Source organism: Gadus chalcogrammus, chromosome 4 (genome assembly GCF_026213295.1).
Source record: "Gadus chalcogrammus isolate NIFS_2021 chromosome 4, NIFS_Gcha_1.0, whole genome shotgun sequence".
Lineage (NCBI taxonomy): Eukaryota > Metazoa > Chordata > Actinopteri > Gadiformes > Gadidae > Gadus > Gadus chalcogrammus.
The window spans coordinates 3,944,775-3,968,925 of NC_079415.1; the positions used below are offsets into that span (position 1 = coordinate 3,944,775).

A 24,151-nucleotide genomic window follows, 5' to 3' on the forward strand; every position below is an offset into this window, starting at 1 on the left:
CCGCCTCCACCTCCCCCACCACCACCACCAGCACACACTGCCTCCACTACCTCCTCCACCTCCCCCACCACCACCAACACACACTGCCTCCACCTCCCCCACCACCACCACCAGCACACACTACCTCCACCACCTCCTCCACCACCACCAACACACACTTCTACCTCCACCTCCTCCACCACCACCAGCACACACTGCCTCCACCTCCTCCACCACCACCAACACACACTACCTCCACCTCCTCCACCACCACCAACACACACTACCTCCACCACCTCTGACACCACCTCCACCACTTTCCTTTGTGATGAAGCAGCGCTCTAACACTTCTTTTGTTTGTCTTTTCTTACCTTGTGTTTGTTGGTCCGGGGCTGTTTTTGTTTAGCCTTGATGAAAAGCTCCAGCCTGTTTGTCGCTTAACAGGAAACACTTCCTTTATTAATAACGGGGCTCATGCATTTTTCACGAAGCCGCGTCGTGCTGCCGGAGGCCGTGCTCTCTCCCGGCCCCCTCTACGAATATTCAGGGGCCCGACCCGAAAAAAAAAAAAAAAAACGCAAATAAAAGCATAAAACAAGAAAGTAGCGAGAGAATGAATATTACAACATGTCTGCAAACACAAGGACACACACGCGCACACACACACACAAACACACACAACAAACAACACCAGTCAACGTGTCTGTTGGTTTGATAACGATGATGAACCTGCGAGGCGTTCTCCCTCATTTATCCCCACCGGCCCGTGTGATGTGATTACGCGCGCCAGTCGTCGGTGTGAACTTGAAATGAATAGAAGGAGCGTTGTCGAAGCGTCGTGTGTCGCGCGGGGACGGTGCTATGATGCGGCGATCCATCCACATTAAAACGGGTCGTCTCGCCCGTAATCCGATTCCCGCGTCCGCAGCGAGCACCCCGTGTACATGACACATCCCAGGCATTAGGGGGGGAATGAAAATAAAATGAGTCTCGTTGGGCCTTATTAGCCGCGACAACGCCCCCCCCCCCCCTCCCCTCAGATCCGGATGAACCCGGACCCACAATGCAGTAGGAGGCCCTGCAGATTCAGATAAAACCGGACCCACAATGCAGTAGGAAATAAACCCTGACCCAAAGTGCAGTAGGAAATAAACCCAGACCCACAATGCAGTAGGAAATAAACCCAGACCGACAATGCAGTAGGAAATAAACCCAGACCCACAATGCAGTAGGAAATAAACCCAGACCCACAATGCAGTAGGATACACTGCAGATTCAGATAAACCCAGACCCACAATGCAGTAGGATGCTCTGCAGATTCAGATAAAACCGACCCACAATGCAGTAGGATGCTGTGCAGATCCAGATGAATGCAGTAGATGAAATGCAGTAGAAGAATCGAAACAGTACAACAAGACAACCGCGCATCCTACTGAGTAGGATGCGCTGTTGTCTTCGGGTGGCGTTAGAGGTTCCGCGCGGATGAAAGTAAATCGACGGCCATGACACAAAACCCAAATACGACCCGCCCCAACACACACACACACACACACATGCACAGACACAAACGAACGCACTTGCACACACACACACACACACACACACACACACACACACACACACACACACACATATACACACACACACATACACACAAACTCTCCGGAGCAGCGGCGAGCAGGTTCCTGGTGAGCCCACTCTGTGGCCTGCAGCAGCAGACTGTCACTTTGCCTCTGTTATGCATCAGATATCAGCGCTTCAGTGCAGGCCAGGCCTGGGATTGTTCAGGAAGAAAATATCACAGAGTGGGCTGAAAAAAACCCACCGCCAGACCCGATGGTGACGAGAGGATGTACTACGTCGTGCATGCACGCACACACACACACACACACACACGTAAATGTACGTACACACACCTACGTGTACGCACACACACACACACACACACACACACATGTAGGCACAACTGCGGACACGCACACACACGCACATGTACGCACACACACACATGCACATGTACGCACGTCGCACACACTCACCACATGTACGCACACACACACACACACACACACACACACATACACTTTCACAGTGCGTTAGCAGAGCAAACTTTTCACATCCGTTCTGTTGGACCTCAGGTTACTCTATGAAGAGTGTAAGCTGTTAAGAGAAGTTTTTTCGTGTTTTAAAGTCGGTGAATCAAACCATGAGAATGGTGGCTGTGTGCGCAATCAACAATTTCTAATAGATATAAAGTTTATCAAATGTAGTTTCACTAAGTAAAGGACATGTGTGACTCCCTTAACCTCCTTAACTGTTCTATTTCCATCAACGTGGCATCTGCGTTTCCTAACGTTCCCGTAAAAGTTCCACTCAGCTAGGTGTGTGTGTGTGTGTGTGTGTGTGTTTGGCACAATCAAAGCCGGATAGGACTGCGTCAGAGACAGAGATGGAGTGTTTTCCCCGCGCTAACCCAGCACCTTGTTTTCACCGCACACCCAAAACGGTTTTGATACCCGCCGTCTTGAGAGGCTTTTTGATCGTCGGGTTTTTAACGCTGTAGAGGAGGAAGAGAACCGCTGTTCAATTAAAAACAGTCACAGTGAGCGAATGCAGGCAGCTGGTGGCTCTGGTTCCCCCCATCTGTTTACATGCGGATCATGCTAATTGGAGGGCCAGAATTAGCTATTGGTATGAATGCTGTTTGAATGGTGTGTGTGTGTCCCTGTGTGTGCATGTGTGTGTGAGTGCCTGTGTGTGTAGTCTGTGTGGGTGTGTGTGTTTGTGAGTGTGTCTGTCAATTTTGTGTCTGTATGCATGTGCATGTGCGTGTTTATGTGTGAAGCCTTTGTCTGTATGTCTGTGTGTAGTGTGCGTGCGTGTGTATGTGTATGTGTGTAGTCTGCGTGTACATGTGTGTTTAAGTCTGTGCGTGTGTGTGTCTGTGTGTCCTTTGTGTTAATGCCTTAAGACAGTGATTCCCCACACGTTTCTGAGAGGGTATGTAACCCGGTTCAAGCGGGGTACTCGTAAATAATACGATTTTGCTTTATTAAACTCACCAAACTAATATGACTTTAAAATGTCAATGCATTGATTGTTGCTTGATCAATAAACAGAAATACAAAGACGCCTCAGCTTATTTATTTGAAACACCTAACCCACTACGATATTAGTAACGACCCTAAATGCTTACAGTCACCAGCACCACCCCCACCACCCCCTTCACCAGCACCACCCCCACCACGACCATTACCACCACCACCACTACCTCCTCCACCACCACCACCCTCACCACCCCCACCCCTCCATCACCACCACCACCACCACCACTACAACACTAACATGCAGTCTGTGAAGAGGAGTCTCTGAGCTGCTTGTGTTGACGTTACAGTAAACGTCACACTTTAGATAACGGACGCTCACAGTATTAAAGGAGCGGTCCTACAGGACACACAGAGTGCATGTGTACGCGCAGCACAGATACAAGGAAGATTGTGTTCAAAGAGGGAAGAGAACCCCCCCCCCCCAAAAAAAAAACGTCTAAGGTGGACCGGTCTGCAGTCAGCCGGTCTTCATAGAGGCTCTCGCTCTCTCCGGGGCTGAGTGGTGGGCAGCGTGTCACTCATTACAGAAGGTCGATGGCGTGATAACCACTCTGAGAGGGCACTCTCTCCGCGGCGGGTGTCCGGTGACACTCGCGATACTCCTGCTGCCAGGCCCGTCTTTCCTTCTTCTTCTTTCTGAAAACCGTTCTGCTGGGTCCAGGTTGGGATCCCGTTTCTTCCTAAGAGCGTCGGGTGCTCGTAAGGGGAGTTGAGGCAAGGGGGGGGGGATGGGGGGGGGATCGACATCCAGCGTAGTGACATTGACCGCCTTGTGGGTTTTTATTTTGGGGAGTTTATTGTTTTTTTGCCGGAAATTGTTTTTGACGTGAGAGTGTTTGATTAGCCAGTAGAAGTGAGTAGGAGGAGAAATGCCGGGGCTGTAAACGCAGGTGTCCTTCAGTCCCTCCGTCCACGCCAACGTCGGTTAATAAAAAGCGAACAGTTATGACAGGTGCAGACATCTCGTTTCCAGCCAATCAGAACGTCCTAGAAAAACCAGGGGGTCGGCTCGGCTCGGGAGGTAGAGTAGGGATGGCAGCTAGTTCGATCCCTGGCTCCTCCTAGCTAAGGCTGCTCCCTGACAGGAGGTTGCTAGTTCGATCCCCGGCTCCTCCTAGCGGAGTGTCGAGGTGTCCCTGAGCGAGACGCCTCACCCTAACAGCTCCAGACGAGCCGGCTGTCGCCTCGCGTAGTGGTCTCCGCCGTCGGCGTGTGACTGGGTTGTTTTAGATGTGTGTGAGTCGCTCTGGATGAAAGCTTCTGCTGATTGCCTTAAATGTAAACCGGGTGCCCGCCCACTTTCCTGTTTCTGTTTTAAATGCATTTGGGATGAAGGAAAAAAACATCAGTTGTTTGTTTTGTTTGTGTGTTAATGTTCTTCAGGGCTACTCCCCGTTCAAGAATACATTTTAATGGAAATTTGCAGAGGAGAGAATAGATTTTTAATTGTTGTTGACAGGGACGACAAGGCAAAATAAAAAAAAGAATAAAAAATGTTTGGCTTAATTCAAAGGCATACGTAAATCTCTGGCTGTGTATTAGTAGCTATAGTAGTCTACTAACAGAACAAGACAGAAAACATAACTTATTGTTGTTAAACTCTCATGCACTTATTATTTTCCGGACAGCAGTTTGGTGAGATATTAGTGTCAATGTTTCAACGATTTTCTTGTATTTATTTCATGAACCTTTTAATTAAACCCCTTCTTCCGTGGTGTCCTCTCGACGGAAACATTGTTTTTAATAGGACAAGGTCACCGCAGTTCCATTGTTCGTAATTACAAAAAAAGTATTGTAGCTTTATTTAAATCCATCAAAGTACAACACAGGCATTGATGACATAAGGAGGGCAAGCAATAAAGAACCAGGCCAGAGGGGATATAATCAAAATCCACTGGTGGCGATATATATTTCAAAGGGCCCCTTTTTTACCCGTTTCCGTCTTATCTGTTTTGCAAAAATGGAGCTTACATTTTAGCACCCCATCATATATACATCTTTCTGGGGTATTACTAAGCATTCGCAATTTCAACAACTTCTTATAAGCTGTCAGCAGAGAAGGATCTGTGTGCTCTAAGCCTTCTCACCTCTGTCAGGGTGACATAGACGTCGCGCACACGCCAAATGCTAGAATCCAAGTACGCATATTAGTGGAAGAAATCCAAGATGTTATCTCGGTACTTGGTCATGTTTCTGTTATCATAGTAGTAGTAAAAAGGAGTTTCGGTAGTCATTTTTGGCGACAGAAATTCAAATTCAAAATTATTATAAACAAGTAGTAGTGTAGTATAATCCTTGTATTAGTAGTAGTGGTAGAAATAGACTAAAATGGCCTCCCTTCCCCGGTTCTCAAGGTTCTCGGTTCAAATCCCAATGCCCGCAGTCTACGTTTAGGCATCCTTGAGCAAGACGCCATACCCCCTACTTGACGTTCCTTACCCTCCCTAGGATACCTCCTACCGCACCCTAGCTCATACATGACGTATCACAACAAAATCACTGCAAGTGGCTTTAGACAAACACATAGTCTACGACATTAAATAGCTAGGAGTGCTATTAGCAATAGCAGTAGCAATGGGCAGCATTAGCATCCAGGAGTGAGCTCTAATGGTAACTAAGTCACTAATGGGCTAAGGCACTAAATAGCTAGAAGTGCTAGGAGTCGTAGCGGTAGCAATGGGCAGCATTAGCATCCAGGAGTGAGCTCTAATGGTAACTAAGTCACTAATGGGCTAAGGCACTAAATAGCTAGAAGTGCTAGTAGTCGTAGCGGTAGCAATGGGCAGCATTAGCATCCAGGAGTAAGCTATAATGCTAACCATGCCCCCCATGCACCATGCCCCTCCTGAACTGAAAGAGAGAGACACACTGGGACAGAACCAGTAAACCCCTCAGAAGGAGAACGATGCCTTGCTTCTCCAGCGGCGCCGGCGTTGACAGGCCACTCCGACGGACTCGGGTTAAGCGCTACCGATTAAAATCCACGGCGGAAGAAAAAGTAGAGCCGCTGCATTATTAATGGAGGATTCCAATTAGTCCTGCGTTATTTCTTCCCTTCATAATTCATGTGCTGTTGCGCCGCTGAGCGATGTTTCGGAGGTATGTCGGAGCGCACTGTTTATTGCAGAGCAGTTTTTACACGAAAATAATAATAAAATGTAAAAAGCCACAAGGTCTTGTAAATTGGGTTCCAACCAATGATGACTAAAATGTTTGGCATAATCAGTATTGGGTGTAGATAATAGCTTTGTGTGTGTGTGTGTGTGTGTGTGTGTGTGTGTGTGTGTGTGTGTGTGTGTGTGTGTGTGTGTGTGTGTGTGTGTGTGTGTGTGTGTGTGTGTGTGTGTGTGTGTGTGCGTGTGTGTGTGTGACTGTGTTCGAAGGTCAAAGTCTGCAAAATAATGAATTAATGATGCTGCAAATAAACCAAACCGGATCCATACACGTAATTTGTGCTTTTACAGATACATGGTTCTTCAAATGGTCACAAGAACACTCTTCCTGGTTCATTCTCTCACTCCAAAGCACTAGTGTGATTCTGGATCACCAAGCTATACTGTGTGTGTGGATGTAAAGTAGTCGACTGAAGTGGAAGACACAGACACAGATTGACTAACGAGATTGTCACACGGTTCGGTGATTTGTACAATCTGTACTTTTATGGAACACTGACAAATGTTCAAGATGTACAGAAATCGACATTGTAAAATAACAGTACAAATAATCTAACTATAATAAACGTGTATGCATCTGACAAATATCAATGAATGCATAAACCGGCCGTAACTATCACTGCCAAGGAAATAGGTTTAATATTTCATAATTTATTTAGTTATTCATATGTAACTTTTTCGCTTTTACGTCCAGAACAAGACATTGAACAGGCTGAATATATTTTATATTACATTATATTTTCTAACCGGTGGCCACATACGCACACTCTTAGCCCCGCCAGCAGATCAACCAAGCAAACAGCTAGCTCTAGAGAACGGAGGGATAAATATATATTTAGAATAGATCAGATATAGATCCTAGTTTTAGTCGTGGTTTAATAATGCGCCAGGGGGATTGTCAAATACAATACCCGCCAAATATGATATAATATATCATAATGCCAATCGAACCACAGTCTACAAATACAACTGAAGAATACAATATAGGCAGCTACATCTTTTTTGAAGTTCAACCAAGAGCTTAATATAAGTTCCACGTTCCGAATTAATTAAGGGTTTGTTTGCATGGGAAAGTTCCACAGTCACACTATTTAGTCCCTGCTCTCTCTAGTGTAGAGCACTGGTTCTTAAATGGGGGTTTGCGTACCCCTAAGGGTACTTTGGAGTACTGTTGGGTACTCCAAGAATAATAATAAAAAAAGAACGATCATATAAAATAAAAAACAGGTAACCCATTTTTATTCACCCGGAGCGAGTTTCAATTCTAAGAGCTAGAAGATAGAAAATCGAGAAAATGGACAAGTAGTTGAAATGTAAATCTGACCACAAAGAGAAAGGAGAATCCGTGAAATAAATTCCATAAACACCACAATGTCTTTGAATATGTTTGAATGGGATTCACCTCCACATGCTCTGGACCTCCCTTGACCGTGTACTCTACTTTTGTGGGAATAATTTAGCCCACAGTTGCATGAAGGGCATACAGGCCCATGTTTCTCACCCATGTTTCGTATTTGCACCCTTTTAATGTTCATGTTCACGCTGCCCAATAGAACGCACATACATTACTTATCTTATTTCTTTCTCCCAAAAAAAGCTTTGTAGCGGTGAAGGGGGTACTCGGCTGAAAGAACGTCTCAGCCGGGGGTACCCCAGCAGAAATAGTTTCCGAAACCACTGCCCTTGAGAATAGGTAGCTGACTCTCTCCTCTCGTACCGGAGCCGGTGAAAGACAAACCAAGCAGAGCGACCCTGCTTCCCCACCTGCCTTATTGCGTGCGAGTGAAAGCCAGATTGTACCCCCCCCCCCCCCACACAATAGCCCCCCCCCCCCCCCCCACACCCCCCCCCCCCCCCCCTGGTGTGTCGCTGGGCGACACCAGGCGAGTCACCGTCCTCGTGTTCCTCGCCGAAAGGTCAAGTGTGGCTTTTCTAAAATAAACTTAATTACTTGAACAATATGAGAGGTCCCCTCGGAGATTTAACCAATCTATATGTCAATGAGCCCCGCAGATACGATGGTGGTGGTGGGGATATGAGATGTGGGGGGGGGGGGGGGGGGGGTTCAACAAGGCGTAAAGCGTGGCTTGTAACACTGTACGCTCACGCACACGCGATACCTCACCTCTTCCAGTAATTACTGTACGGCTTGCATCCCATTTGAAATTTGATAATTTCCTGTCAGGAATAACCAGAAGTGCCCGATGGTTGATGTTGTGTGTGTGTGTGTGTGTGTGTGTGTGTGTGTGTGAGAGAGTGTCTGTGTGTGTGTGTGAGTGTGTGTGTGTGTGTGTGTGTGTGTGTGTGTGTGTCTGTGTGTGTGTGTGTGTTGGTGTGTGTGTGGTCCGCCAGGCCCAGCAGCCTTCATTAGCTAGGAGATTGGGTGGAAAGGAGCAGGAGAGAGAGAGAGAGAGAGAGAGAGAGAGAGAGAGAGAGAGAGAGAGAGAGAGAGAGAGAGAGAGAGAGAGAGAGAGAAAGAGAGAGAGAGAGAGAGAGAGAGAGAGAGAGAGAGAGAGAGAGAGAGAAAGAGCTCGGAGGAAAAGAGAGAGAGAGCTGGAGAGAGAGAGCGAGAGAGAGAGCGAGTGAGCTCGGAGGGAGAGCTGTCAGGGAGTGAGAGACAGTTACAAGACAGAGGTGAGAGAGAGAGCTGGGAGAGGAGGTGGGTGAGAGAGTGAGTCACAGGAAGGTGAGAGAGAGAGAGATTGCCAAGGCAGAGGTGAGAGAGAGTAAAGGAGAGCAGTGGGAGAGAGAGGGTTCGCGGGCGAGGGAGAGAGAGGGAGACCTGAAGGCATGTGAACGGCGCCAGCCGGCGTGAAGAAACAAAAACAACACAAGCACGTCCCCGGTGCACGGTTCAAACGGAAAAACACGGCGAGGCGCACACCTCTGACACGTCTGAGACACTCAAACCGTGTGTCCATAGCAACGTTACGGCCAAACTACGACCATAAACGCCATGGCCACGTGTGGACGCCGACGGGGGCCACATCGCGGCGCCTCTAACGGCCGCCGTGAACGAAGGGCCCCGCGGGGGACGACAGACAGGAGCTTACCTTCTGTCTCCCGCTCTCGGTCTCCAGCACCTTGGTGTCGGAGACCGTGAGAAGCAGCGAGGGGGAGAGAGTGAAGGCAGGGTGAGGAGAGATAAACGGAGGGAAAAATCGAGACAGAGAGAGGGAGATTGAGAGTGAAAAGAGGAGAAGGTTGATGGGAGAAGTGGCAGAAGAAAAGTCACACGTTTTATTGAGCGACTGGAATATCATCAACAGCATATGCTTCGTCGTCATTGCAATATTCTTTATTTAATCATTAAATGAGACACTTACTACAGTGAATTCAGATTAAAGTATTTAAGGAGCAGGTAGCGATGGGGCATATTGCTTTAAGGATGCCTACAAGTTAGGTCTAAGCAACTGGGAATTGAAGCATGCACTATCACAATGCACTATCCCGTAATACATGCAGATTATTTATACACATGTGATGAAGAATCAGGTAGGTACCCGGGGTACTGCATCGGGGATCAGAAGATGCAGGTTAAGGCTTAGTTGTGGTTCCACGTTCACCGCACGGGCCTGACGTGCGCCTCCCAAAAATGTGTAACCTTAGTGAACAGACCACTCAGCAGCAGGGGCTGGGATTGGTCTGTTCACTACAACCCGACCCAACCAACTGCATCGAAGCGTCGGCGTGGTCCTCGTGTTGCGTCGACGTGGGACCACAACTGAGCCCTTAGGCTGCCGCCGTCGGGGAGCGAACCGCTGACCTTTCGGGGTTGGGAGCGGAGAGCTCTCTCTAGCCTTAAGTGTGCATTACCCTGTGCCGGCTGACACTGTGGTTCCTGTGTTCCAGGATGAGCGAGCGGTACTCACTGATCGGACACCAAGCTGCTCTTCTGCTGGGGATCTGTCTGCTCGCCGTCTGGGAGATGTCTGCGCCGGTAGACGCCTACAGAGGTGAGTACATGGAGACCGCAAACTGTTTACGTACGAGGGGTTTTAAATATTCAGTTGACCTTTGTGTACCTGTTGGTCAGGGTTAGGGATGCAACTGATGTGTTTGGCGCTAATCTATACATCGCCCGATAACGGTCAAAATGCATAATATCGTAGACGGGCCGATGTTACCAAACTGTAGGGATTAGGGCTTGGGTACGTCAAGAACATGAGAGGTGATAAAGCGCTGGAAACTCATTCATATATAGATAAAAGGGATTCCCTTTCTAGATTCACCCAGAGATGTGTCTTTGGAGATTGAACTCACCCAATTTACCTCAGCACTCTGCACGTCTGCAGGGCAGTTGTCTGTGTGTGGCACTTTTTCTTTTCTTTTGTGTATTTTGTACTTTCAAGTCACGGCTGAAAAACAAGGCGATGAACTCGCTGGATAGAAAAGGTTCTGTTCATTTGCCGAAGGGTTTTTGTTCAACGTTAAACTGGCCGGGCTGGTGCAGGTCGAAGGCTTCGCCCGGCTGACCCTGGGAGATCAATTATGGCCAGCCGAGTAACCTCGCCGGGCCTCCCCCAAGTGCATGCCTCGCGTGGGGGTTGGCTGACCACACGCAGGTCCTTAGGTAATTGGAGGCTGTCGACCTGGCAGCCATTTCTGCACCACACGCTCCCAATGACAGCGCCGGCGACCATTTTATCATTAGTATTAGTTTTGTCTGTGTTTTTTTTTTTTGGGGCGGACGGGGACAGGGGGGGGGTGGGCGGGGATTATTCTCCCGGCCAATTAAAAAAAAGGGTGAAACGCGAGAGCGGGTGGAGTTTGATTGGCAGCGAACCCTCCCACCACCATCCTACCCAACGGAGGGCTCTCATCATTTCAGTCGCCGTGGTAACCAGATCACAATCATCTCGCACACATTCAATTTTCTCTGATAGCCACAGCAACACACCCCTCCCCCCCACCCCCAACCACACCACCCCCCCTCCCAGACTAATTTCCCTGGGGGGTTATTTTCGGTTGCTGTAAACCTTTTATCATTCACGGGATGAAACAAACTCAGGAAACACGTCCACAGCGTAGGGGGAGAAATATATGGGACTCTTCCGCAAGCACGGCGGTTGGCTGTGTGTACGAGTGAGTGTTTTACTGTGTCTCGTCAGGCACTTGTTATTCCTGTCGACGTGCTGCGGATGATTTGAAGAGGCAGTCGGGAGGGGAGAGGGACGCTTCTCAGGTGGTTGGGGTGGTCGACGCCCAGCCCAAAGGCTCCAGGTTCAAACCCCCACGGACCACCCTGAAGGCATCTTTGAGCAAAAATCCAAACCCCTGCCTGCTTATTTATGACGAATGTGTTATTATCAGTAATTCAGCATCCCAAACTTTATCCAAATCACGTTTGATAAAAGTGTATTTCAAATAATTAAATTGGTAATCGAAACACACAGTAGTGCTGTGCTGTCCCTCTCTTTGCCATGTAAACAGTGGAACTGCAGTAGTAGGAAATGCCAAGAGGAGTCATTAGTGGGTGGCCTGGCCCTTGTGTAAAGGCCATGGAGGGAGCAGCCCGCAGCAGACAGGGACAGTGAATTGGAGTCCATGTGTCAACCCTTAGACTGTCGACATAACCTCTCTTGAAACAATAGCCCCAAAACAACCACTGAAATGTTGTGTTCATAATTGGGCAAACCTCGGGCGACAGCAGTGGGGCCTTGATCCTGGACTGGGGTTTGAATTGGACGAGACGAAAAAGCGCTGGTTTGCGTTCCTAATTGTGTGGCGGTCGGTTCAATGGGTTAATGAACGGATGATCTAATGAATGAATGAACCCATTATGGATTGACACAGATATGAATGAATGGATCCGTGTGAATATCAATCCATAACGGCTCTGTGCGCTCTTTGAAACGACCACAACGGAAATATTCCCCGTAGCATCAGAAGCTCATATTTATTATCCCGCCATCTGGAGCCGCCTCACCACGGCCATAATAAACACAGAGATTAATACAGATGGCGGGGAATCTTTCGCTAATTACTAAGTACTGTGCCCCAATGATAATCGATTTGTCTCTGCCCAGGCAACGGCGGCAATTCTGAACTTAATCATCTGGCGTGCCGGGAATAACAAATAACCGGGGAAACGAGTCTCTCCCCGTCGCTGCCTCGCCTTTGAAACTGAAACCACACAAACGTGTGCTTTGTACCCCTGGTTATACTGCGTGGAGAATGAACTGTTTCTTCCCTCAAATACAAATTTAGTTTTCTTTATGTGCCCTGATGGACGGGACAGTGAACAGAGACGAGAGGGAAAAAGGATGGCATATTGCGTTATCATGGCAGGGAGGAATCGAACACTGCTCGCTATGAGGAGTAGGACGAGACGATCTTAAAAAGTATTACAAATCGTAAAAAAAAAGGTCTGATTCTCCTGCTCCTCCTTCGATCGATCTTAAATAAGGTCTTTTCCTCCTTCCTCCAATCTTAAAATAGTTCTGTCTCTCCTTCCTCATTCCTCCGTTCTTAAAAAAGGTCTATTACTCCTTCCTCTGAATTTAAAAAAGGTCTGTTTCTCCTTCCTCCTTCCACCAATCTGAAAAAAAAGGTCTGTTTCTCCTGCTCCTCCTTACCTTAGTGATGAGTCAGACTGCCAGGCTGACTCAACAGGGGAAACCAATCTTTTTGCATGACATAATATTTATAGTTCTTAGTCACGAACTAAGGAGGAACAGGTGAAACAGCCCTTTTTTGCATGACATAATATTTATAGTTCTTAGTCGCTAAATAAGGAGGAACAGGTCGAACAGACCTTTTTGTATGACATAATATTTATAGTTCTTAGTCGCTAAATAAGGAGGAACAGGTGAAACAGCCCTTTTTTGCATGACATAATATTTATAGTTCTTAGTCGCTAAATAAGGAGGAACAGGTCGAACAGACCTTTTTGTATGACATAATATTTATAGTTCTTAGTCGCTAAATAAGGAGGAACAGGTCGAACAGACCTTTTTGTATGACATAATATTTATAGTTCTTAGTCGCTTAATAAGGAGGAACAGGTCGAACCGACATTTTTTGCATGGCATAATATTTATAGTTCTTAGTCATGCCCTCCAAACAAAGGTGTTCCCATCGTTGCCATATGGTTATAATCATTTAAAACTCAGTGTGGATGTCCTTTGGACGGTTCCCCAAATAATCTCAACAAAGAATGAATCGAAGCAGGATTTGTGACACTTTGCAGACTCTTTCATGTTCTTGTTATGAGGAGCATCTTGTGAAGAGTTACTGTATTGGATTGCAGAACCTCTGCTTGATCACTTGCCAATTAGTTGCTACACTCTGTCTCTCTGTCTGTCTCTCTATGTGTCGAACTGTCAGGTGGATCCTGCCTGCCTGCCTTCTCTGTCAGTCTTTCCGTCCTTCTACCCGTGTAATGTATGCAACACTGGGTCTAAACGCATGGATTAGCACTCGATTTTTCAGCAAGACTCCTGTGGAGAAGAACCAAATCCTGCTACAGAGATGTTTGGAGAAATTCAGAGCGCTCATCCCAAAATAGCAGGATACAGTCGATACAATTTGACATAGATACCCCTTAATACATGGATGTAAACGAAATCCATTACGTAATAATAATAAATTGATATGCATGTCTTTTAAATTGCTAAATGGCATGTATCAGGCAATTCTGAGTATGAAATGGGATTTGTGAATTGCGTAGACGCCTTAATAGTTTTCCTAAAATTTGCGCATTATCTGTGTTATATGAAGGCCCAATTATGAAACTGACTGAGATGTGTACGTAACGCTGCACATGCCAATTATAGAGGATTTAGTCCAACCCTACACATCGGGGAGTTGACACTGCTTGAGTTTTCCTCTAAAGACATGGCATTGCTTTTTCTGTTGACGTTTAACTGACACGTTTTCACACAACTGACACATTGCTGACACCTTATTGATGAAGTAAAGCATCTCTCGTCAAAATAAAAGCGTGAGAGATACAAACAAACACACACACTAGAAAGGAACCTAAATCATTTATACATATTGGAGAGCACACCCCGTCAATAGGATGACAAAACAAATCAAGGATTAATATCACGTCAACGTCTTTCATGTGGAAACTCTTGTCAATCACGAATGGGGGAGCATTTCATTTGGGCTTTTAGAAAGTAAAAGTCACAACGTAATATTGCTCTGCTCTTGTAGCGAGCACGCTAATATTTCACTCATTAGTCATACCTCTGGGCTTGGGGCTAATTAGTTGAACCAGATGGTTGACTCAAACTACTGGGAGGGACTTTTACTTTGGCGAAACAACCTCTGCTCTACAAAAACGCAGTCCCACAAATCCAGTGAGTCTGTCTACCACAAATGTGCCAATTTATTTGTGTTTTTTTTTACTTTGTGACCCTAAACAACATCTGGTAATGAGGATGGCTATTACCTCAAGCAAGTTTTCATGTCACGATGTCTCAAATTTATACATCAATTGAAAACAAAAGTAATAACCATAGCAAAGACTTCCTTGGCGAACAAATTATAAGATGCTAAAAAATAAACAAATGCATGCCACCTTACTATACAGCCCAATGTGTAATATGTATTTAAATGTTATTTAGTCACCGGCGCTGTGCACTGTAAATGCTGCATCAACAGAAGGAAGGGAAGCAGAGCTTTTAATTTGGTGTTTACTACATTACCAATAGCGGTATTCGCAGTGGGGCAGCGCATGGAAATGTCACACGCAATTAAAAGTGAATCTGGCAGCTCAGTCCCTAAATAATTCAGACAAAAGCGCATGATCTGGAAATCCTTCTCCCTCTCTCCCTCCGACTGCTGCGACGCTCACCATTTGCCGGCGACTAATTCCGCCCCGTGAGAAGCACTGGAAATGTTATCACCTGCCGTTTGTGTAACGTATCCCTTCTTGTGTCGGTGTGCGAGGCCCCGTCGCGTTATTATTCAGACGGAGCAGTGGAAAAAGATAAAGTGAACGGATGGAGAATTAGGAAGCAGCAGGAGATAGAGTAGGAGAGGAGAGTGGGGAAGCTTTCAATCCAATCCCAAGTAGATCAGCTTTGGTCCTGATTATTGTGAGGTGACTGCGGAGAGTGTCTGTCTTTTTTTCTTTGTTTGCCTGAATCCAGGTAGTATTCTTTGGGCAATATAACCACAGAAAGATTATTATCATTTATTTTTTTGTGAGATGAAAATAATCTCAATAACACATCTTTGTCGTATTTTACTCATTTTCTTCTTAGTAGCAACTAAAAAAAAATGTAACAGTTATAATCCCAATTCCCAAACTCACCTTGTCAACTCGTCAACTTTATACAGAAAGGAACCCACTTAAAAATAACTAACTGCTAATAAAAGTCAAATCGCAGCCTCAATCGCAGCTCAGGCTAACAAGCAGACCCTGTGAGGACTCTGCAGTGTTATCCACGGTACAAGGGGCGACTGAATTCACCCGCGACTCTGCTTGTTTGTTTCTTCAAGCAGCACCGACGGTCAGGACCGGTACGTGCGAGGTGGTGGCGCTGCACCGCTGCTGTAACAAGAACAAGATCGAGGAGCGCTCGCAAACCGTCAAGTGCTCCTGCTTCCCCGGCCAAGTGGCGGGAACCACAAGAGCCGCCCCCTCCTGTGTGGATGGTACGTTCCAACGGCTTTTTTAACGGTGTATTTTTGTCTGTTGATGGTACGTCCACACAGCTTATACTTTTGAGTATTTTCTCTGTTGATGGTATGTTCCAACTGCTCTTTTATGTGTATTCTTGTCCGTTGATGGAATGTTCCAACAGCTTTTTGTGTACTTTATGTTGATGGTACGTTCTAACAGCATTTTTATGTGTATTTTTTATTGTTGATGGTACGTTCCAAGGGCTTCTTTATGTGTATTTTCTCTGTTGATGGTATGTTCCAACCCCTTTTCTATGCGTATTTTCTCTGCTGATGGTACGCTCCAACTGAATTTACCCACGTACTCTCCCTGTCTCTCTTCCTACTATTTCTTCTGTTTGTTGTGTTTCTCAGGCTTGTTAGAGTTCAATGATTTCAATGTTGAGTATGACACCACATAGCATCAAAATATTTTAAGATCGCTGTTATGTATAACATAAGGAATGTTCTCTATCAATTCCCAGATACTTTAGTTTTTAGCAACCTATCGATTGACTTATGTCGCCTACTGCCGACTTTGAAGTCCATGACTCTGAGTGTCTCGTAGCATGCTAATACCTCTGCAGAAACAGCCACTTCAATTTGGATTGAAAAGTATGGGGATCTAGCTAAAGTCCAGACCCAATCCCAGCTGACCTATTCCTTGACATTTTGGTATTGACATTCTCTGCAAATTAGAGCGATGTGCCAGTGGCCCCTTTAAAGCACTCCATGGGTGATCACAGAGGGAAAATGAGCAGCACTTAACCTTTTAATTATTCTCTATTTTACCTTGCTGCTAATCTGTGAGAGACAATCTGCCGTCAAGGTGAATCCGCCTCAAAAACAGCTTGTCACACAAAAAGGCAATTAGGACTGCAATGATTTTGAAAACGAAAACAAAGTGTCACTATTGGTACAAATGTAATCACGCCAACGCAGCTGAAGCCCACAAAAAGGCCAGTAAACCTAACTAATATCTAATGGTTTCTAATCTAATAATCTAATAATAATATTTAAAAGACACTTGAATAGAGATTTGTGTACTTTTCATTTTCCTTAACACACTTCAGATTAACAAAGTCTTTGATCTTCCCTCCTCCTCCTCCTCCTCCTCCTCCTCCTCCTCCTCCTCCAAAGGACAGCACTTAAAAATAGTTTGATGGCCTAGTGTACCACTTTAGCCTAATCAGTAGCAATGGTGACATGCGATTATTGATTTGTTGGACGGAGAAGGGGGTGTTGAAATGATAGGGAGCCCTTCACGAAAACCTATAATTTTGATAATAATAATCTATTTTTCCGTGTGGAAGTGCCAAGTCATCTGTGACAATCTGTAATCAATATTGTAATATTATGGGGAGTGGAGCTTTGTAACAGGTACTATTTTTTTTTTTTTTACATTACACACAATCCATGATTGCTCAAATTTCTCTGTAAAATATTCGGCCCATTTCCTAAAGCGCATCCTCAATTAAATGAATCGACTAAAAGTGTGAAGTAAATGAAAGCGAAATTCAAAGTAATCGGCGTTACAGTGTGGTTTTTGATTTCCATGTTGGTATATTCTACTGACAGTGTTGGCGGCGTGGACAAATAAGAGATTTCTCGTCCTGTCTGCTTTCCCAGCGGGCGCAATTAACTACGCCAGCACCGCATCCCCCCACCACCACCACCACCACCACGCCCACCACCATCAAGCTAGCTTGCTTGCACGTTGAAACACAGACTCTGATTGAAGTGATTAGAACCAGGAAAATGCAACTCAATGGTTTTATGGATTTCCAGAAGTAAGATGCTTTGAATAGTGAGGGCCGTTCCATGCTGTCCTAAAGTAATGTGGGGTGGTTATGTGTCTTCTCAGCCTCCATAGTGGAGCAGAAATGGTGGTGTCAGATGCACCCATGCCTGGACGGGGAGGAGTGCAAGGTTCTTCCTGACTTCAAGGGATGGAGCTGTGCCACGGGGAACAAAATAAAAACCACCAAGGTAAGTTAGGGTAGAAGTCACCCCCCCTCCACTCTGCCTCCAAAATTTGCTAACTAGCTTGCCGCCAAACAGTTGCTCGCTAATTAGCTAGCCACCCAACAGTCAATCTACAGTCATGAGCTAGCCAGCCAACCGACTATCACCCAACTGTCGCTAGCTAATTAGCTAGCCACCCAACAGTCAATCTACAGTCATGAGCTAGCCAGCCAACCGACTATCACCCAACTGTCGCTAGTTAATTAGCTAGCCACCCAACATTCAATCTACAGTCGTGAGCTAGCCAGCCAACCGACCTCACCCAACTGTCACTAGCTAATTAGCTAGCCACCCAACAGTCAATCTACAGTCGTGAGCTAGCCAGCCAACCGACTATCACCCAACTGTCACTAGCTACAGTCGCTAGCAGCATGTTCCCCACTTGTTGGGTTTAATGCAGCGCCACAGTGGGTCCAAGGTCAACACGCTTGAGTCTCTGGTTACTATTATCTTCCCTGCCATTACTTTAAAACGCCTCATGTTTGCAGTCACAGCACGGGGCCCCCAGGGACCTATAAACCAGGGGCCGGCATGTCGCCCCGGCGCCGCCTGGCCATTTCGAGCGCCCAAACTGTCCATTTGCTCACCCTGGCCCGGCTTGCTTTTAACGTGGTAACACGATGCCTGCATCCTTCCTGTGTTATGACGACCCCTAGACTTGAGCTCTGCCTCCCTCTGTGTGTGCTTAATTATTAAAGATGTCCTCCTCCTCCTACCTGCCCGGTCTGGGGGCTGGAGCCTCGATGTATTGATCCACAGGGTTTGACAGTAGCCCTAGTGTTTGGCAGTTATTTATTTATTTGAGTGTTTTTTCTGTTCTTCTTCTTCATTCGAGCTGGTCTATTGATACATTGATCAACCGTAATGACCTCAGGCAAGTGTTAATTTCGCCCGTGTATGAAACCTAAAACGTGTTTCTTTTTTTTTTTCTGCTCTTGTTCTTCGTCTTAATCTTCCTCGTCGTGACTCATCGGGGAAGATATCGCCTGACAGAGACCAGCTATGGTAACCTTGTGGCGACACGCAGCACGGTTCAAGGTGATGAATACGTTTGAATTGTTCTACGTTATGAATTATTTTAATGTTGTCCGTGTCAGGGCTCATTATTTTCATTGGTCACTTAATATAAATAAAAGGAAATGGCTTTGTATTCATTATAACAAATGTATGATTAATAAGAATAAGGAATCATTGAATTTTCACGTATGCCGCAACATTAAATATTGCTGTCAAGTTTACTTATATTATCTATATATATATATATATATATATATATATATATATATATATATATATATATATATATATATATATATACAGTATATAGATATATATATATCAAATGCCCGGTACAAGGAGCAGAAGAATCTATAAGAACTATCGCTCATCTCACAGATGCAGACACTCCCAAGTATAAATCAACCTATCTATGTGTCGAATTTCAAACTAAATTTGTTACATGATACATGGTTTTGAAATTCCAGAACATGCATCATGTAACATCTTGACTCATATTTCGGTAGTTCAAAAACAAACACAATATAGATTCATCCAATCCCACAAAGTTAATGACATGACTAGAGCTGTCAAGCGATTAAAATATTTAATCGTGATTAATCGCATTAATGTCATAGTTAACTCACGATTAATCGTGATTAATCGCAAATTATTTTTCTATGCTAAATATCCCTTGATTTTTTTGTCCCATAATTCTTCTCATTTTAATTCTCTTGTCAACATGGTGAATTGCATCGGCTTGCCTTGTGCAAATGATTTTTTATTGATAACAACATTGGCATATAGCTACTGATCAAAACAGGACGATACAAAAAAAGAGCCTATAGTGCAATTAAACGACTGCTTTGAACAAATGTCATTTGAACATAGCAGTCAAGCTACTGCTTCTTTGTTTTGAAAAAAACTAGCTAAAAAAAATAAATAAAAAAAAAAATTATAAAATAATTGCGTTAATCGCGCGATACTTTTTTTAACGCCGTTAAATTTGGTTTGCGTAAACGCCGTTAATAACGCGTTTAACTGACAGCTCTAGACATGACCTCAAATGAATACCCAAATACGTAAACTCTAAGTTGTAGCTCTGAATTTCGAAGAGAAGATTAAAACAGGCATAGGTGACAAAGGCAACACATACAAGGAGGACAATCAGATTCCCCTTTTGTTAGTGTTATGATTTCACTGTAACACTACAAGCAAGTGTCTCTAGAAAAATCCCACTCAGAATTCTCTCCCTTCCTCCCCGCGCCTCCCAATGCTCTCAAATGGCATCTCTGCTCTTTGTGTTTCTTCGCAATGAATTATTCTCAAATTAGCACTACATTAATCACAGTGACAGCTCAGAATGTAAATGACACTGTAAAGCGGAGGGGGCGGAGAGGGTGGGCGCTGTATCAAGGCCCACGCCTTCGGTCTAAATGTATGCAAAGTGGTGCAACAACCTTAATCTGTGTATACCACTGCTTCTTTTATATGATTATGGAGCTGCTCCAATATAAAGTTTGCCGAAGCCGGCTTGAACTGTTTTGCCTGAGAGCGCGCCTGTGTGTGTGTGTGTGTGTTGCCTTTGTGTGTTGCTTAATGCAATAGAAGATGATTTATATTTTGTGCCGCCTAGCATTTTTTCCTCCACTCTGGCTGTGTTCTGTTCGGTGTCAAATCCCTCTGTGTGTGAACGAAACCAACGAGCAGGTCCACCCGTTCTGCTGAGCTCTCCTCGCGGCTCACCCTCCGCCAAAGTTCAGTGTTGACGGGTGACAAGTTTCAACTTGATAGCCAGCTGTCCTCATGTCGGTCTGTCAAACCCCCCTAGAGCTAGCTCGGCGAGGCGTTGGGCTAGCTAGAAGAGCGCTCGGGTAGCTAGTGGACGTTGTTGTCGGTGGGCCGGGGGGGAGGTGGTTGGGGGGTACACGCCTGCCTCTCTGCTTTTCTACAGAACATGTCGAGCCGAGAAGCTGTCAATCAGCGAGAGGGAGCTTCAGGACGGGCAATTTAATCTCCGGCAGAGATCCGTGGTGCCTGTCAGCTTTAAACGCGGCGAGAGGGAAACCACCATTTGTGGGATGAGGCTAGCACTTCCCCTCGCCCGTTTATCACAGTGAACAAACAGCGGTAGCTTGTGTAGCAAGTTGGCCTTCTCCAGTGTCTTTCCTCTAGTCCTACATGACTTATTGAAATACACAATATTTCCATATTTATTCAGTGGTAGATGTCCCGCGGTGCAATTCCCCAGTCACGCATTTAAACTACTTTTTGTTGTTTTTGTAAAATGGTCGCTAAAGTTTTTCTTTGTACAGTAATCCTTTCGTCAGCACTTTCCCCCTCAGTTCCTAAGTGCAACAACAGTGCTTATTCTGTGATTTTATCATAAGTTGAATTAGCATATTTCAAATCTCTCCCATTTAGTTGTCTATTATTACTGTGGACAAACACCCATTTCTTTATTGGAATCTATAGTGTGAGGCATCAGTCCATTTAGTAGCATTAAATAGAAAAAACAGAATTTAACAATGAGTACCTTCATAAAATGACGGTAGAAGTGAGTAAATGAGTGGAAGAAAGTAAAACATTATTGGATAAAAATATATATGGGGATGAAATGCCGCAAAAAAAAAGCCACACGGTTCAGATTGAATTAGATGTGAGGGACTACAAAAGGAATATAATTATTTTTTTACATGAACACCTCTGTGCGCTTTCCCAAACTTGATTATTTTACCCATTGTTGCTGTACGAGTCGTGCTGGAGTCAAGGAGAGTGAACGGCTAGGGTTTTGAGCAGTGCAGCCATACCGACAGAAAGTAATTTGGTTGGTATCTGAGCTTCTTTTGTTTGGCCACCGAAAACCATACCCTTGATTTTCTTTGATTAATCATTTGATTTTCTGCGTGAAAACCGCATGCCAGAAGTGTATCACGACTTTAGTACCACATCGAAATAATAAACTAAAATAATAGTTGTGTTTTTTCCTTTGAGGAAAGAATGATGAATGCTTCTCATCCGAACATAATTACTTGAAACGATGCCCAGTCTGTTATTAGTACTTAATTGTTTGTGTAAATAACATGTTCATGGTTGTAGGTTTCAAAATAATTCCTTGAATGAATAATGTTTCTTTTATTGTATTGACTAATTTCTATTTTTTTTATTTCTTCAGATGAAATCGAAGGCATCTTCAACAAACGCAGGACTACAGATGGGGGCGAGGACATTTCATCCAATAGAGAGTTTGCTCTCATTTTGGGACTACAGTTACTCCCTATAAAAAAAAAAAACTTTGAATTATTTAACTGAAACCACCAGTCGACGTCTGAGCTGAGCCGGGAAAAAATGGATTAACCCGATACTACACTGATTATTTAGTCGACCGAGGCTTTCCTTTCGAAAGAGCATATAACAATCGCCACTACGGACAATAGGACCTCTTTTAATCCTCTTGTATTGTACTGCTTGTAGTTATATACAATGGTGACTTTTGCCTATATGTTAATTTATAGAGTAATATATTTCCTTTTTTAAAAACACAACCAGGGTGCAGAATATAAAAAATGACCTCCATGATGCATTTATCCTTGGTTGGACTGTATGAGATACCACAAACAAAATGAGATTTCGATTGTTTAAAAGTGATGAAAATATAATGAGTCACATCTTATCATACATTTGAACTGTATTACTCACAAAGCCCTGTAAGCCTAAATGTTAGTTACAGTTGGATCTCGATCTACGGTCTATTCTCCCAGAGCTATCGATTACAAAATAAACCAACTGATTTGAGAGTAAATCATAAATAAACAGATCCTAAGCTTTGGTCATGATAATTATTATACATGCCCACAGAATATATATACAGTAATTAATTTCAGTAGTGCAATTGTACCATTTTGTAATATACTTGTACACTGTATGGTACAAGGTTCCATGCGCCGACATTTGAGTTTATACAGCTTAACGCTAACCCCAGTTAATTAATCAGTTCCTGCTCATTCTGCCCAATAACTTTGTCATATAATGTCTGAGTGTTGAGACCAATGCCTTGCTGTAAATTAAATAAAATTCAGTTAATGCTCACCTCAATATGGGACGGGTAATTGTGTGTTGGGGGGGCTTTGGATGTCATTTAAAAATAGATATATTTTTAGGGACAATTCAAGCTTGTGGTGCTTTTACTTTGTTTTGTTTTTCCTTCCAGTATATATTGCTGTCACTTCCTGTGTCTGTGCGAGTGACATCCTTCTCAAACAATAAAGTATGGTTGTGTATCAAAATGGACTGGCATTCAAAGAATATTGCTGTTGTATGGCTTTTGATTATTATTTTGTTTTTTTCTCAAATTACTATTGAATTCCCTTTGTTTGGATGCCTGAACACTTCAAGCCAAGGTGAGTTTATGTGTAGCTATACACAGAGGCAATAAAATGTGCTTTACACTACAGCCATATATAGCACAGACAGAGATTACCAAGACAAATAGAAACATAGTCAAAATGCATCCTCTAGTTTAAATCTATCTTAGAAATCAGTTCAATATCGAGGTTTAAATGAGATTATAGCTTCCAAAATAAGCAGGTTAACAAGTCAGATTTGACCAATGCATCGTTATTGGTTAAAGAAGGGAATCTGATCGAGCGAGAGGTTCCAAGACAGGAAGATGACACAGGATCTAATTAAAAAACAAAAAGCTATTCAAGGGCAATAATCAGTGAGGGGTTAAGATTCATCCCCTGATCCTCAGCACGGCATGCAATGACATTTTAGCGGTGGAATATTAATGTTGGGAGGGAGCTCCGCAGGGAGTGCCCCCTCACATTCCTCTGGGTTCTGTTCTGAGTTTGGGTTAGGGTTGAAACGTGATTCTGCAGCTTCTGAAAGCTAAACTTCTGAAGACATGTACTGCTTTTCGGAGAAGCATGAAGAGTTTGTGTGTGTGTGTGTGTGTGTGTGTGTGTGTGTGTGTGTGTGTGTGTGTGTGTGTGTGTGTGTGTGTGTGTGTGTGTGTGTGTGTGTGTGTGTGTGTGTGTGTGTGTGTGTGTGTGTGTGTGCAGCTGTGTGTGTGTGTGTGTGGGGTTGCGTGCGCATGCGTATGTGCGTGTGGGTTTGTGTGTGTGTGCATGCGTGTCTGTCTTCTGTCTGTGTGTGTCTGCGTGTGTGCGCGTGCTTCTGCGTGCGTGTGTGTGTGTGTGTGAAGAACTCCAATGGACGCTGCCTGATGCATAGTTAACTGTAATTTTCTCC

The 24,151-nt window shown here is 44.6% G+C and overlaps 1 protein-coding gene across 1 annotated transcript in view; it reads left to right on the forward strand.

Annotated features, from left to right (window-relative positions):
* The window catches only part of LOC130380780 (chemokine-like protein TAFA-2), a 25,455-nt gene extending 2,259 nt beyond the window's left edge, over positions 1-23,196 (forward strand). Inside the window, exons 2-6 of the mRNA XM_056588109.1 lie at positions 10,112-10,215; positions 15,719-15,871; positions 17,742-17,866; positions 18,882-18,940; positions 22,074-23,196. Of these exons, the coding sequence (XP_056444084.1) occupies positions 10,113-10,215; positions 15,719-15,871; positions 17,742-17,866; positions 18,882-18,911 (411 nt within the window). The 5' untranslated portion in view covers position 10,112 and the 3' untranslated portion in view covers positions 18,912-18,940; positions 22,074-23,196. The remainder of the gene's footprint in view (positions 1-10,111; positions 10,216-15,718; positions 15,872-17,741; positions 17,867-18,881; positions 18,941-22,073) is intronic.
* Positions 23,197-24,151: the final 955 nt, after the last annotated feature.